Source organism: Microcaecilia unicolor, chromosome 3 (genome assembly GCF_901765095.1).
Source record: "Microcaecilia unicolor chromosome 3, aMicUni1.1, whole genome shotgun sequence".
In the NCBI taxonomy this organism is placed as follows: domain Eukaryota; kingdom Metazoa; phylum Chordata; class Amphibia; order Gymnophiona; family Siphonopidae; genus Microcaecilia; species Microcaecilia unicolor.
In genome coordinates this window covers 510,076,287-510,093,410 of record NC_044033.1, presented here as the reverse complement: position 1 = coordinate 510,093,410, position 17,124 = coordinate 510,076,287, and the positions used below count along the sequence as shown (strand labels likewise).

At 43.9% G+C, this 17,124-nt stretch overlaps 1 protein-coding gene across 1 annotated transcript in view; it reads right to left on the bottom strand.

Moving 5' to 3' along the window:
• The window catches only part of CEP162 (centrosomal protein 162), a 261,158-nt gene that overhangs the window by 206,995 nt on the left and 37,039 nt on the right, over positions 1-17,124 (bottom strand). The window contains exons 5-6 of the mRNA XM_030199137.1: positions 6,172-6,324; positions 887-1,073 (exon numbers count right to left, since the gene is read on the bottom strand). Of these exons, the coding sequence (XP_030054997.1) occupies positions 887-1,073; positions 6,172-6,324 (340 nt within the window). The remainder of the gene's footprint in view (positions 1-886; positions 1,074-6,171; positions 6,325-17,124) is intronic.

Sequence of the window (17,124 nt, the reverse complement as noted above, 5' to 3'; positions counted from 1 at the left end):
AAGTCTTAACCAGTTCAGAAAAACTATCCAGCAGGTCATCATGAGTCGACACAACAAAATAGGAGAAGAGACGCACAAAATTATAGTTTGACGACCACAGTAAGCAAACGTTATGAGGCCTATTTACTAAGCTGTCTTACCTGTCTAATAGAGGATTTAAAACACGTTAACAAGTTAACCCAGGGTTTTCATACTATAATTACCATATTAAACAGCTAATGGGGAAGGGAGCATGGAATGGGCAGGGGCTGTGCCATACTTGTGAAGGTTGCTACCACGCATAACTATTAACACAGCAGATCACGCAAACCAGCCAGCTTCACCTCTTGAAATTACATTAAGGGGTCCTTTTAACTAAGGTGTGCTGAAAAATGGGCTGTGACAGTGTAGGTGCATGTTACAGACATGCGCAGATCCATTTTTCAGCACACCTGTAAAAAAAGACCTTTTTTGGACGGGCGGCAAAATAAAAATTGGCGGACGTCCATTTTGGGTCTGAGACCTTACCACCAGCCATTGACTTAGCGGTAAGGTCTCTCGCGTTAACCGTGCGGTAATCACCTACGCGTGTCAAGTCGGAGTTACCACCCGATTTTCACTGCGTGCCAGAAAATAAAATATATTTAGTAAAAGGCCCCTAACTGCATTCCATATTACCTGTCACACAGTTAGCATGCAGTAACAACTTTTTCTGTGCCTTAACTGCATGGCAAAATGCTGAGAACACGTCCTCCGATTAATACAGAGGTACTGGCAATTAGCACAAATTAACTGCAAAACCTTAGTGCAGCTTAGTAAATGCAACTTTGGACAAAACATATTTAGATAAGAGAGATGACCAACTGGATGACTAGCACTCACCACACTTTAGATAATAAAAACTTACCGCATCAAAGCTGCAAACTGTATGGAATCAGCAGAATCTAATTCTTTATTCAATCTTGAATAATCAATAGTTGATGAAGCTCCTTTCTCAAGTTTGGCAAAAAATTGTTCTTTTTCTTCTTGTTCTTCCAATGTATCTAATCCCATTCCAAGGGTGTTCTGATTGGGTCCTGAGGCCACAACAGTATCTGTTTTCAGAAGGTAAAGATCTTCCTTAATATGAAGGACTTAGGCAAAATGTGTGCCAACCATTTTTTTCTGAACTGGTTAGGGACACACTCTATTAGAAAAGAACAAATTAGGTCTGGCCCTAATATCTAGGTAGACTCTGTACCCCCAATTTTCAGCTGGCAGGCAGCACAGTTAAAGCCCATCACCACCGTAGAACCTGGATACTCCTGGAGTGGAGGAGTGGCCTAGTGGTTAGGGTGGTGGACTTTGGTCCTGGGGAACTGAGGAACTGAGTTGGATTCCCACTTCAGGCACAGGCAGCTCCTTGTGACTCTGGGCAAGTCACTTAACCCTCCATTGCCCCATGTAAGCCGCATTGAGCCTGCTATGAGTGGAAAAGCGTGGGGTACAAATGTAACAAAAATAAAATAGATACTATTGGAGATTCTACATGGAATGTTGCCACTATTGGAGATTCTACATGGAATGTTGGAGATTCTACATGGAATGTTGCTATTCCACTAGCAACATTCCATGTAGAAGGCTGCGCAGGCTTCTGTTTCTGTGAGTCTGACGTCCTGCACGTACGTGCAGGACGTCAGACTCACAAAAGCAGAAGCCTGCGCAGCCACATTGGTGATCTGCAAGGGCCGACTTCTTGTGACTCTGGGCAAGTCACTTAACCCTCAATTGCCCCATGTAAGCCGCATTGAGCCTGCCATGAGTGGGAAAGTGCAGGGTACAAATGTAACAAAAATAAAATAGATACTATTGGAGATTCTACATGGAATGTTGCTACTATTGGAGATTCTACATGGAATGTTGGAGATTCTACATGGAATGTTGCTATTCCACTAGCAACATTCCATGTAGAAGGCTGCACAGGCTTCTGTTTCTGTGAGTCTGACGTCCTGCACGTATGTGCAGGACGTCAGACTCACAGAAGCAGAAGCCTGCGCAGCCACATTGGTGATCTGCAAGGGCCGACTTCTTGTGACTCTGGGCAAGTCATTTAACCCTCCATTGCCCCATGTAAGCCGCATTGAGCCTGCTATGAGTGGAAAAGCGTGGGGTACAAATGTAACAAAAATAAAATAGATACTATTGGAGATTCTACATGGAATGTTGCCACTATTGGAGATTCTACATGGAATGTTGGAGATTCTACATGGAATGTTGCTATTCCACTAGCAACATTCCATGTAGAAGGCTGCGCAGGCTTCTGTTTCTGTGAGTCTGACGTCCTGCACGTACGTGCAGGACGTCAGACTCACAGAAGCAGAAGCCTGCGCAGCCACATTGGTGATCTGCAAGGGCCGACTTCATGTGACTCTGGGCAAGTCACTTAACCCTCCATTGCCCCATGTAAGCCGCATTGAGCCTGCCATGAGTGGGAAAGCGGGGGGTACAAATGTAACAAAAAAAAAAATATCCAGTTTCATTTTTGGCTGCCAGCCAATAACCGGTTAAGCCGATATTGAACACTTACCAGTCATCGGCTAGCTCATAAAGATAGAACAGCTATTTATAAGGTCCTATTTATGCGCTAACCTTGCCCAGATAGCTCTGAATATCGGGTCCTAAGTGTGACACCCCCCCCCCCCCCCAAGATAGCCAGCTCCTGGTTATGCGCTAAGCATGAATGTTCAGTGGAGATAACCTACCTATTAAAAGGCTGCAAATATCACATGAGGATCTAGAACACTAACACATTTCCTACTGAGAAAACAGAACACGCAGGCCTGCTACAGGTTCCAACACAGAAATTACACGCTAGCAGAATCACTCATGTTGGTCACAATACAGCATCATTAATTTGCTAATAGCAACTTTATGATTCTACCCCTCACCCCATAGAGATACACAACACCTGCAATCATAGCATATGCTTTGAATGTGATATGATAAACGCATTCCTACTAGCTCTCCATGCCAATTTTGGGGCACAGACCACAGAAGTCTGCCTGGCACTGGTTCTACTTCCCAAATGCTGGAATTGCTTTTGATGCCCACACTCCAGCCTTGATCCCGATTGAACTTTGCCATTTACAAGACCCAGACCATAAAAGTCTGCCCGGCGTTGGTCAAACTTCCAAGAGATGCCATCAAAGCTCACTCCAGCTATGAGGTCATTTAAGTTCTGCTTGAATTGGATTCCATCCTTTTTCTTCATAGCCTCCCCCAGGATGGCATTCCAGGCATCCATCAAATTTTCTGTGAAAAGTAGTTCCTGATAAATCTACCACCCCATAACCTCAACTCGTGACCTAGTTCTACAGCTTTCCCTTCTCGATAAAAGATTTGTTTGCATATTAATACCTTTCAAGTATTTAAACATCCGTATCATATACCCTTATCCCTCCTTTCCTCTAAGATATACAATATGTAATATCACATCATTCCTTATTCTATGAGTTTTTATCTTGTTGGGCAGACTGGATGGACCATACAGGTCTTTATCTGCCGTCATTTACTATATTACTAGGTTACTATATACATATTCAGGTCTTCAAGACTCTTTTCATATATCTTTTGTCACAAGCCCCAAATCTTTATTTTAGATTTTGTTCACACCTTTTTCAATAGTAGCTCAAGGTGAGTTACATTCAGATACACTGGATATTTCTATGTCCCTGGAGGGCTCACAATCTAATTTTGTACCTGAGGCAACAAAGAGTTAAGTGACTTGCCCAAGATCACAAGGAGCAGCAGTGGGATTTGAACCGGCCACCTCTGAATGTCAAGACTGGTGCTCTAACCTCAAGGCTACTCCTCCACTCCATATCATTGTTGTCATGCGCCTCTGAACCGCCTCAAGTCTTTTAAGTCCTTAGCAAGATACAGCCTCCAAAACTGGCACAATACTTCAAATGGGGCTCCACAAACCACTATTAACACCTCCTTTCTTCCACTAGATATGCCTTTCACTATGCAACCCTAGCACCCTTCTGGCTACGGCCATCGCCTTGTCGCATTTTGTTGCCTTAAGATCCTCTGACACTATCACTCCCTGTCTGTGCTTATCAGCCTCTCACCTCCTAGAAAATACAGGTTTTTTGGATTTCTACACCCCATGTGCCTCACTCTGCACTTCTCAGCATTTTGTACCTGCGTGCTTTCTTTGCCCATCTGCCCTAGTTATAAAATTAGTTTTTGCTGTCCCACACCCACACTGCTTAGTTTGTTTTGTTTACCAGTCCTCTACAAGGAGGTACCATGTTGATTGCCTTATTCATTCTGAGCTGCTGCATTATTCTTTGCATGTTTCCGCAGAAAAATAAATGTGGATATCCTGGATACATGGTAACAGATAGAAAAGTCACTTGAACTGGCATATGTGAGTTGTAGCTCCCGTCATCAAGGCTTCAATAATAGCTAATGTTCATTCACACAGTTTTCATATAAATTCATGATTCAGTACATTCATACTTCAACTACTTTACAAAAAACAAAATTTATCTAAAATAGATTTATTTCTTTTATTTGTGACATTTATATCCCACATTATCCCAAACAAGTTTGAGTTCAATGTGGCTTACAATAAACAGTATAGGATACATAACAAAGAATAATGCATAAGAAAGTAATTGGTTGTAAGAATTCAATTTTACAATATAGTATCATAAACATACTGGGATAGCTATGGATGCTTAACATTTAGAAAATCTATTATGAATGAGAAATTGTACATATACTTACCTCATTCAGACGCATTTTGGATAAATGTTTTGTATTTTTTAAGATATTTTAATTAAGTATATGAAAGATGTGTGAATGAGCAGTAGCTATAGTTAAAGCCTTGGTAGTTGGCAGTACTGTTCATATGGAGGGGCATAATCGAAAGGGGCCGCCCATCTATAAGGGCGGTCATCTCTCATGACGGCCCCGTAAAGCGGCGTACCCGACCGTATTATCAAAACAAGATGGCCGGCCATCTTTTGTTTCGATAATACGGTCGGGGCCGGCCAAATCTCAACATTTGGGCAGCCCTTAGAGATCGCCGCCATTCGTTTTCGCCGATAATGGAAACTAATGGCGACCATCTCAAACCCGGCCAAATCCAAGCCATTTGGTCATGGAAGGAGCCAGCATTTGTAGTGCACTGGTCCTCCTCACATGCCAGGACACCAACTGGGAACCCTAGGGGGCACTGCAGTGGACTTCACAAATTGATCCCAGGTGCATAGCTCCCTTACCTAGGGTGCTGAGCCCCCCAAACTCCAACACCCACTCCCCACAACTGTACACCACTACCATAGCCCTTACGGATGAAGGGGGGGGCACCTAGATGTGGGTACAGTGGGTTTCGGGTGGGTTTTGGAGGACTCACATTTACCACCAAAAGTGTAACAGGTGGCGGGGGGATGGGCCTGGGTCCGCCTGCCTGAAGTGCACTGCAGTACCCACTAAAACTGCTCCAGGGATCTGCATAGTCCTGTGATGGAGCTGGGTATGACATTTGAGGCTGGCATAGAGGCTGGCAAAAAAAAATGTTAAAAAAAAATTTTTTGGGGTGGGAGGGGGTTGGTGACCACTGAGGGAGTAAGGGGAGGTGATCCACAATTCCCTCCGGTGGTCATCTGGTCAGTTCTGGCACCTTTTCAAGGCTTGGTCGTGAACAAAAAAGGACCAAGTCGGCTAAATGTTCATCAGAACCGGTCTTCTTTTTTCCATTATCGGCCGAGGCCGGCCATCTCTTAACCACGCCCCCGTCCCCCCTTCGGTACACTGCCGACACGCCCCATTGAACTTTGGCCGGCCCTGCGACCGAAAGCAGTTTAAGCCGGCCAAAATCGGCTTTCGATTATACCGATTTGGCATGGCTTAGGAGAAGGTCGGTCATATCCCGATTTGTGTCAGAAGATGGCCGCCCTTCTCTTTTGAAAATAAGCAGGGTTGGGTCCTATTTACTAAAGATTTTCTCCCATTGTGTGTCTATAGGAAAATACTTAGCAAACAGGGCCAATAGCATTTCCATAATTTTACCCCCCCTGTCAAAGTTAAATTAAAAGGCTTATGGTTCACTGTTTCCTCAATTTCTTCAAACCACTTCAATTACCAAAGAAAGATTAACAGAGCTGTTTAAAAAAAAAAAAAAAAAGATGAAGAACTTACCATCAGATTCCAGGCTGTCCCTAGTGATAGAGCCAGAAATGTTATCCATTTTCTGAAAGGGAGATTTTCCCATCTGACCCTCCTCATCTTCTTCCTCAATGCGCTGGGAAACTCTTTGGGTCTTGAGAAAGCTTTGGCTTGTCCCACGCATTCCTAAATGGAAAAAGTAATAGGTAGACTCCTTCTTTTTAATGTTAAGACTTATCACACTGCCATGCAGTATCTGCACTGCTTAGGAAAAGCTTCTGAGTATTTAGACCGCTGTGTCTGTACATGAATTCAAATGAGTGAATAAATACCTGAAACTCGTTTTTCATCACTGCACCATTTTATTTTAATTTATAGGAGTCAATTTATTTTTGCCTCTCATATTTACTCTTAAAGTAAATCACAGAATGTTAAGATCAAATGTAAAGTCAGACCTACCTACACTATCAGTAAGAGTAATAAATCCTTTCCTCATCTTTAATAATTTTTTGCTAGAGGAATTCTAGCAGTAGTGACTAAGATCTGAATAAAGCACATTATCTGCTATAGGTCACACTTATTCTTGGAAATGTAACTCATGACAAATCCATGACAGCAACTACCCATAATAGTGATCTACCAAAACAGAGTAAACAAGCAATAAATGAAAAGGGATGTTGTTCATATATCTCTACACTACTCCACGGACCTGCACGCTTCTCTAATAGACCTGGCTAAAACATTCGGGGCTGTCCTAGAGGCTGAAGTCCCATAACCACATTTTCTTTTGGTTTTTGAGCAAGTGACAACCGAAGAAGATTTGTTTGACCTCTGATGCAGGCTGTGATGTCGAATGTCGAAACACGGCCGTGTCGGGTCGTTATTTGATTTTCAATAAAGTTTCTTGGATTTCCTCCACACTTGTCCTCACTTTTTCGTTTCCATTGTTCATATATCTCTGTCCATATCTATAGCTACTCCCTGTAAAAGTTATTCATGTTAATAAGTATCTTCAAGAAATGAGATAAAAGTGGGAGGACGTCCAAGGATTCCAAAGACTGAAAGGATGTATAATAAGAAAGATGTTTATTAAGGTGTAAAGACTCGACACAACGTCGTGTTTCGGCCGATATGGCCTGCGTCAGGAGTCTTAATGCCAAATGCCTTTGAGAACTATTTGATGAAGGCAAATCCTCAACAAAAGGAGGTCTTTAACAAGACCATGGTGAGAGTAAGCGTGCTTCGTTGTCTCCTCGGACACAGCGCTTGTAAGGGAATGCTGCAATAAGCAAAAAGTATAAGTATCTTCAGCAGACATGAATAAGTAGGCAAGCTGTACTCCCACCGATTATACATAGAATTGCCCACAGCACTTTTTATTGCATTAGAGGGTCCTTTTACTAAGGTGTGCCAAACAATGTGTGCAGGTCCATTTTTCAGCGCGCCAGCATAAAAGGCCTTTTTTATTTGGCCGAAAATGGACGTGCGTCAAAATGAAAACTGGCGCGCACCCATTTTGGGCCTGAGACCTTAGCCGCCACCTATTCACTTAGCAGTAAGGTCTCACGCGTTAACCGGGCAGTAATCGTTAGTTCGCGTGCAATGCAGATTACTGCCCGGTTAGCGCCGCGTGCTGGAAAATAAAATATATTTTCCAGCGCGCGTACTGGACGCGCATAAGAAGAGAAATTACCACCAGGCCACGCGGTAGTTCTGAATTGGCGCGCATTGGATGCATGTAGGCGCCTAAAGTGGCTTAGTAAAAGGACCCTTAGTATTCTTATTTTCATACCAGAACAGCATGGTCACACCTCAGAATTGTCTTTCGCACTGCATTTGTTTCCTTAGTAGGCAGTAGAGTTTTTCACACCACCTCTCCAATATATGCATAATGGCAGGGCTGGCACAACCTGGTAAGCGTGATTAAGCTTGGCAGGGGGGCACTGACATAAGTACATAATAGCCATAATGGGTCAGACCAATAGTCCATCTAGCACAGTATCCTGTTTCCAACAGTGACCAATCCAGGTCACAAGTACCTGGCAGAAACCCAAATAGTAGAACATTCCATGCTACCTATCCCAGGGCGTCCCCATATCTGTCTCAATAGCAGACTGTAGACATTTCCTCCAGGAACTTGTCCAAACCTTTTTTTAAACCCAGATATGCTAACCACTGTTACTATATCCCTGGCAAAGAGCTCCAGAGCTTAACTATTCACTCAGTGAAAAAACATTTCCTCCTATTTCTTTTAACAGTATTTCCATATAACTTCATTGAGTGGCCCCTGGTCCTTGTACTTTTTGAAAGAGTGAAAAAAAAAAAGCAATCTACTTCTACTCATTCTACACTACTCAGGATTTTGTAGACCGTAATCATACCCCCCCCCCCCCTGCAGCCGTCTCTTTTCCAAGCTGAATAGCCCTAACCTCTTTAGCCTTTCCTCATATGAGAGGAGTTCCATCCCCTTTATCATTTTGGTCACTCCTCTTTTTTGAACCTTTTCTAATTCTGCTATATTTTTTTTGAGATATGGCGACCAGAACTGAAAGCAATATTCAATATTCATGGAGCGATACAGAAACATTATAATATTTTTGGTCTTATTTACCATCCTTTTTCTAATAATTCCTAGCATTCCCACTTAGACTTCCATAGATATAGTGGGTTATAAATAAAGTTTTATTATTATTATCCTGTTTGCTTTTTGCATGTGCAATTTAATTGAACAAGCTAATCTGCACCGATAATAGACTTTTTAGCAATTATTGGCACTAATTAGAATTAATTAAAATTAATCAAGACATGCCCATTCACACCTACCAATTGCCAGGTCTTCACTATCCCCTCAAAATTCCCTCTCCATCTTTCCCATTTATAATTCCCTCTTTTGCCCCTTCCCCTCCCCTCAAAATTCTCCCACTCAATCACCTAGTCCTAGTAATCTTCTGCTTTGTTCTCCCATCCCTGAATAGCATCCATCTTCTGCTCTTTCCATGGTCTCTGGTCCATTTGTTAATTTTCTCTCACCATACCCACAATCATTCCCTCTGTGTCTGTAAATGTCCTGTCTAACATATCCCCTCTGTGTAAGTGTCTCTGTCCTTATCCCTTCCCTCATGTTCAGCACCTGTCTACTTTGTCCCTATAACGGCCTCCCCCGTCCATCATTACCCATCTCCTCTCTCTTTCTCCTTCTCTCCACTGCACAGTATCTTTCTCTTTACCCCCCACCCTTATAGCCCAAATCCTTCCCTCTCTCTCCACAACCCCAACTCTTAAAGTCAAACATCTTCTCTCTCTCCACCCCTGCACTTGTAGCCTAGAATCTCCCCTGTCCCTCCCCCCAAAGTGCAGCTTCTTCCTCTCTCTCTCTTCCCCCTATAAACAGCATCCCTCTCCATATCCCTTTCTTCTTCTTTCTTCCATAGTCAGACTCTCCCTCTCTATCCCTTTCTTCTCCTTCCCCAGTTAGCATCCCACCTTCTCCCCTCCTTCCATAATTGTCCAGCATTTCTCCTACTCCCTTCCCTCCCCAATGGTCCAGCATCTCTCTCCTCCCCTTTTTCATGGTCAAACATTTCTCATCTCTCCCTCTCCCAATGGTCCAGCATGTGTCCTTCTATCTTCCCAGAATGGTCCTGTACCTCTGCTTCCTGTCCCCTCACCAGCAAGTGATCCTGCATCTACCCTGGCCTCACAAGCAGCCCTGCCCCGGTTGTACCTTTTAAAAGTCGTTTTATGATTGTAGCAACCACCAACTGCGATTTATATTCACCCCCCCCCCCCCATAGCCTTCACACTGATTCCTGCCTATGCGGAAACAGGAAGTTGCGTACATTTGTACATATAAGTCCAAACCCATTCACGGCCTTACTATGAGGAACACAAATTCAAACAAGTAAACTTACACATGTACAGCCTGTATGTGTATGTTATAAGAAGTAATGTCTGTTGATAAAGCACTGCTTTCTCCATGGAAACAACTTTGAAAATTACCCTCAAAAAAAGCAATTCAATAACTTACCACCCATGGTTACAGGCTCCTTGGGTGTGTAAATAAAGTGAAGATTAGCGCTTACACATAAAAGCAACCTAAGCGATATTCTGTAAAAACACTCATAAGTGATATACTGTAACTGCAAGGGGGGGTGTACATGTGGGTGGAGCATGTGCAGGACACTGGAAGGGGCTCCCAATTATACATGTAATTTACACTGTGGCCCAAGTGCATGTCTACAGTTATGCCAAGTCTATGGCTAAGCTCTTTGAGCAGGGACTGTCTTTCTTCTATGTTTGTGCAGCGCTGCGTATGCCTTGTAGCGCTATAGAAATGCTAAATAGTAGTAGTAGTAGTAGTAGTAGTGTTAACTGCAGATGCCTAAATGTTGGTGCACTGATATTGGGCCCTGTTATATAATTGCCCCCAATGAGACCAGGAGGGCAGTCAATGTAATGTAATTTTACTTTCACATTTTCATTTTACAAAGGGCTCAATTCACCCAAATTGTTTTCAATTAGAGAGTGAATAGCAGGTCATATTTGGGTTTTAATGAACAACAATTACCTCTTACACATTTTGAGCTCAGAAAAGCCACTCATTTCTTAAGGATCACACCAAACAACCTTTATAATGTTATTTCCAAGTTCTACAGTCCTCCTCCTCAAACAATGATTGCATGGTGCTCCTCTTTAACATCTTTAGTTCACTCATCATTCTTTGCACTGAGAACACTCAAGCTGTAAGGTGGATGTTAGACACAAGGAATCTTCAATATAGAAAAAAAATTGAAGGCAGATAAAGACTATATGTCTATCCATGCTATCTACTACCCCTTCCTGTCCTTTAGAAATCCTAAGTTCTTGTCCAAGCTTTTTTGAATTCAGATACACTTTTCGTGGAACAGCCTCCCGGTGGAGGTGCTGAAGACGAAAACTATCTGAATTCAAGAAAGCTTGGGACAAGAACTTAAGATCTCTAAGGGAGTGAGAAAGAGTAGATGGCATGGATCCACAGAAGCTTAGCTGAAATTGGGTGGCGGGGGGAAGAGGGGTTGGTGGTTGAGAGGCTAGGATGGGGGAGGGCAGACTTATACGGGGTCTGTGCCGGAGCCAGTGATGGGAGGCGGGACTGGTGGTTGGGAGGCGGGAAATACTGCTGGACAGACTTATACGGTCTGTGCCCTGAAAAAGACAGGTACAAATCAAGGTAAGGTATACACATATGAGTTTATCGTGGGCAGACTAGATGGACCGTGCAGGTCTTTTTCTGCCGTCATCTACTATGTTACTATGTTAGGCAGACTGGATAGGCCATATGGTCTTTATCTGTCTTCATTTTTCTATGCTTCTAGTTCCATGGCATTCCTTATTGCTAGCACAGCCCTCTTCTTTGCCCATAGAACTCACTCATTCCCACTAAACTCATACTCAACAGCAAATCCTGGGACTTCTCTTTCTTGTCCAAGTCCTCTTCAGCTCCCTCTACACTTGCTTTAGGTGACTCTGTAGAGGCAGCCAAAGGCTCGGTGCCCCTACTTTCACCACAAGCTGCGTATGAGGCTCCATTTCTGCTCCCACCATCATCAACTTTATTTGACATACGACAAAGTCAAAATAAAATATCTAAACAGTTTACAATCATAAAAAGAAGAGAAACGTCAAAATATAACAAAGGCAACACAAAAGGGAAACATTATAATCTCATACAATTTGGTACACTAATATTAATATTAAAGTAAAAGGGGGGCAGTTAGTGAAAACAAAAGAACAATATGAAAAACACTAAATGGAGGAGGAAGTGACGTCACCAGATACAATGGACGTCTGAGCGCGGAGCTCCCGCTACCCTGCACGAAATCTGTTGATAAACAGGAGCGACTAGCGGCAAACGAAGCCCAACAGGTCTGCATATCCTCCTCTTCAGTTAGCAATCTCACTAAAATGAGTCAAAAAGCGGCGGGATTGGATTTAACCCGATTTGCTTATCCGAGCGGAGACGGTGCGCCGGGCTCCAAGATGGCGGCGGCCCGCGGAGAGCAAGAGAAACAAGAGGAGAGGCATCAGAGCAGAGGCGAGGGATCACCCGAGCGCCCCGAATTGGAAGAGGCAGAGGGAGAAATCGCCCCGGCGTTAAAAAACTGGCTACAAGAAATCAGCTCCAACCTGAAAGCGTTGCGAACAGAAGTGGCCACGCTTGGAGCTGACCTTAGAGGTGAAATTCGGGAGCTTGGGACGCGCCTGGAGGAAACAGAAAGTCAAGTGGAGGGCCACAGTGAAGCCCTGGGTCAGATGGAACAACAAATTGCAGGCCTGCACAAAGAGCAACAACAATTATGGTCCAAAATTGAAGATTTAGAAAACAGAGGCCGACGGAACAACCTGCGCTTTCGTGGGCTACCGGAGACACCTACGTATCAAGACAGCGCAGCGGTGATCCAAAAGATGGTGGCCGAGCTGATGACAGCGAACAACTTGGCTGTTGAGGCAGAGGCAGTCCAAATAGAAAGGGCCCACAGAGTGCAAGGTCCGAGCCGCAATAACGCCTCAAAAGATATAATAGCCTGCTTCACGAGTTTTAAGTTTAAAGAACAAATCTTAAAAGCAGCACGTCAAGTCACGGACTTTAAATGGGACTCATATAGAATTGAAATTTATCAAGATGTGGCAGCAGCGACGTTAAAAAGAAGAAATGAGTTGAAACCTTTCACGAGAAGGCTGCGTGACTTAAACATACAATATAGATGGAGATATCCCTTTGCCTTGGCATTTTACAAAGACGGCAAGCAACATCAAATAAGATCACTAGAAGAGGCCAGGATGATTTGCCCGGAACTGGAAGTGGAAACGGACTTGGCTGCCCCCAATGGGGGAAAAAGAAATAACACGCAATCAGCATCAACAAAATGGAAAAGAGTGGGAAAAGGCCCACGGAGATTACAACGTCAACAGTCTGCTGCCAAAATCACATGAAACAACGGGACGAAATGTCTCAGAACCAACAGAAGGTGAAAAGCCGCTAGATACCAAAGCGGCGACTCGGGACCAAGATGAAAGACACACTTAAGTTCTGTTAGTTTGCTCATGTTACGTTAACTGCTGTTCAAGGGGTATGCGGAAACTGTTTGGTGAGTCACTTTCTCCTTGCTTAGGTGCCTGTCGATATTGAGAGACACCTAACTTACAGAGGGGGGGGGGGGGGGGGGGGGGGGGGGAAGGGGGGGAAATGGGAGGGGGAGGGGATAAAGAAGGGGAACGGAGATGACACAGTACAAGAGATATATAGTACTTTCCAGGGCAGAGGCAAAGTGCAGGGGCGAAGAATGATACCGGGGAGTAAGTATGGCTGATATAACATGGTTATCATTGAATGTAAAGGGACTAAACATACCCAGAAAGCGGCAACTGCTATTTAGGGAACTATGCCGCCTACAAGTAGATGTGGCTTTAATCCAGGAAACTCACCTTAACCCTAGATACGAGAGACTATGTATGCATAAGCAATACCCTTATATATATTTTGCTTCTTCCCATGCGAACACAAAAAGTAAAGGGGTCTTGATAGCCCTTAGCAATTCCAAGCCTTGGGTGACGCGAAAGGTAATATGGGACAAAGATGGGCGATATTTGATTGTGAACCTACAATTAGCTGGAAAGGCCTATACGATTCTAAACATATATGGGCCCAATGCCAATCAGGAACAATTTTTTTTAGAATTAGACCGACAAATTACACAACATATTGAGGGATCTCTATTAATAGGAGGAGACTTTAACATTACTCTACATCCACATTTAGATAATTCCACAATGGGAGTCACATATGGCCAACAGGGTAGACGCCAACTTAGAGATCTACTCACAAAATGGCAGCTGACAGACCTATGGCGTAGGGATAACCCCTCAACACGCAACTACACGTTTTACTCTTCAGTCCACCATAGCTTCTCCCGAATAGACATGTGGCTAGGAGACATAATGATATTGAATATGGGGGCCACATCCCAAATACTGCCGCGTACATGGTCGGATTATTCTCCAGTGCTGCTGCGACTCTCTGACAGGGGGGTACCACGGAAAGAGCGCATATGGTGCCTAGATGACACGTTACTAATGAGCCCAGATAACATACTCTCCACTGAACAAAATATTAAAGAATACCTCACCTATAATGATAATGGGGAGGTGTCCCCGATCACACTCTGGGAGGGCCTTAAGGCAGTGCTGCGAGGCCAGTTGATTGTGCTGCGCTCACACTGTTGGAAAAAGAGATCTGCTGAGGAACAGAAATTGCGGGAGGAATTGTTGCGAGTGGAGGGGGAGATGCAGCAAGGGAACACGCAGCCCAATCCAACACTACTGGGACAGGCACAGGAGATAAGAAATAAGATCTTAGACCTAGAATTAGCGGACTTGACGGTACAATTGCAAAGGGTAGGTCAAACGCATTTTGAATTTGGCAATAAGCCCAGTCGGTTATTAGCGTATAAATTAAAACAAAGAGCTGCCAGGAATGGAATAGGAAGTTTAAAAGATGAACAAGGGGAGCTCCATTCAGATCTGGAGTCGATAAAATCCATATTTAGATCCTTTTATCAACAATTATACACCCCAGAGACAACCCCAAACTTGGAAAGTATAACGGAGTTTTTGGCGGGAGTTGAGCTCCCACAGCTGTCCGAGGAAGCTCAACAAATGTTATCAAAACCTATCATGTTAGAAGAGGTTATAGCTACCATTAAAACACTGGCTCCCCATAAAGCGCCGGGCCCTGACGGATACACAAATCGATTTTATAAAATCTTTGGAGGGTTGTTAGCCCCCATTCTAGTGAGAGTCTTCAACTCCATAGACATGACCACAGGGTTGCCGCCGACATGGGATCTAGCTACTATTACCGTGATCCCTAAAGCAGGCAAGGACCCACAGAAATGTGGGTCGTACAGACCTATCTCCCTGCTAGGTGTGGACTATAAAATATTTACCAAATTATTGGCAACTAGATTACAAAAATATCTCTCAAAATTAGTCCATGAAGATCAAGCAGGGTTTGTGGAGGGTCGGCAAACTTTTGATAATGTCAGGAGAGCCATCTTTATGGTTCAGAACGCACAAATTCAAAATACTGCTTTATGTATCTTGTCCCTGGATGCCGAGAAAGCGTTTGACAGGGTGAGCTGGCCCTTTCTGTTTGAGGTATTAAGGCAGGTAGGCATTGGGGGACGATTTGGGTCCTGGATACATACGATATATAAATCCCCAAAAGCGGCTGTGCGGGTTAATGGTCATCTTTCTCAAACATTCCAATTAAATAGGGGTACCAGACAGGGCTGTGCGTTATCACCGCTTTTATTTGCCCTAGTAATGGAACCGCTGGCTATTCAAATTAGAACCCAAAGAGAGATCAGGGGCCCAAGATGGGGAGGTATAGAGACCAAGGTTCTCATGTTTGCGGATGATATTTTGCTCACATTAGTGGAGCCTTTGGTCTCCTTCCCAAAAATAAATGAGGCAATACAAAAATATGGGGAAGTATCCGGATTTAAAATTAACTTTGACAAATCTGAAGCATTGGACGTGGGGATCCCTGAGGTGCAACGGACGTTGCTCCAACAACAATTTCAATATAGATGGGCGACCAAATACATTCGCTACTTAGGGGTCAACATTCCACGTAGAATAGAAGAAATTTTCAAATACAATTTCCCAGACAAAGTGCGAGAACTTTTTTTGGAGATGGAACGATGGGAGGGCCTAACCTTGTCCTGGATGGGAAGAATCAGTGCAATAAAAATGATAGTTCTTCCCAAACTTTTATATCTTTTCATGGCACTTCCAATTACCCTCCCAAAGGGCTTTTTACGAAATTTGCAGAGGAAGACGTTTGCGTTCATTTGGAGAAAGAAACCCCCGAGAGTGCGGAGAGAGATGTTATATCAACCACGTAAACGGGGCGGGATGGGGGTCCCATCTTTTAAGACTTATTACCAAGCGGCGCATCTAAAAGTACTAGCCGCGTGGCAGCAGAACCCGATAAAGATAGGCACTAAAATGGAACAGAGATGGGTAGATCCCATACCCTTGAGAGCGGTGCCGTGGCTTCCGACACATCAATTAGATGAAGTAATTAAAAGAAGCCCTCCTGTGCTGAGGTGGCCGCTTATGACCTGGAAACAGATACGGAAACAGCACTTCCCAGAAAGAACATACTTTACACACATGTTTCTTAGATTCGCTCCACAATTTGGACCGGGTCATCTAGATGGGGCATACCTAGAATGGGAAGAGCGAGGCCTATGTGAATTGGGACAAATGTGGGAACAAGGGGTAGCAGCCTCATACACAGAGCTATGCCATGAACATGGACTCTCACCCTTGCAAGCTTTTCAATTTTACCAGGTTCGTGACTTTATAAAGAAAAGAGTGGCAGAAGAGCTTAGTCTGACAGAGACGGCACTGGAGAAGAGTCTGACAAATGGGGGAAGTAAGTGGGGGATAACTAGAATTTATGGGGCCCTTTTATCTAGGGAGAACCCGATAGATCACTATACTGCAAAATGGGAATCAGCAATAGGTTCCACTTATGACCCCACTCAATGGGCACAGGCCCTTCGATCGCTACTGAAGGTTTCAATCTCTAGTTCCCTGATAGAAAATGGGCACAAGATATTATACTGGTGGTATTATACCCCCCATCGACTAGCTACAATGTATAAGAAGGGCTCTGGTAACTGTTGGAGGCAATGTGAGATAAAAGGGGATATGCTTCACGTGTGGTGGGCTTGCAGACACGCTCAGAAGTTCTGGAGCGAGGTGATAAGCCTTTTATGTGATGTGACGAATCAGACATATCCCATGGAGGTGGAGAGCTGCTTACTCCACTTTAAACCTCCAGAAATTAAAAAAATCACACACAGCTTTGCCACTCAGCTTTTTGTGGCAGGTAAATTAGTCATTGCCTCAGCCTGGAGGAAGCTTACGATCCCG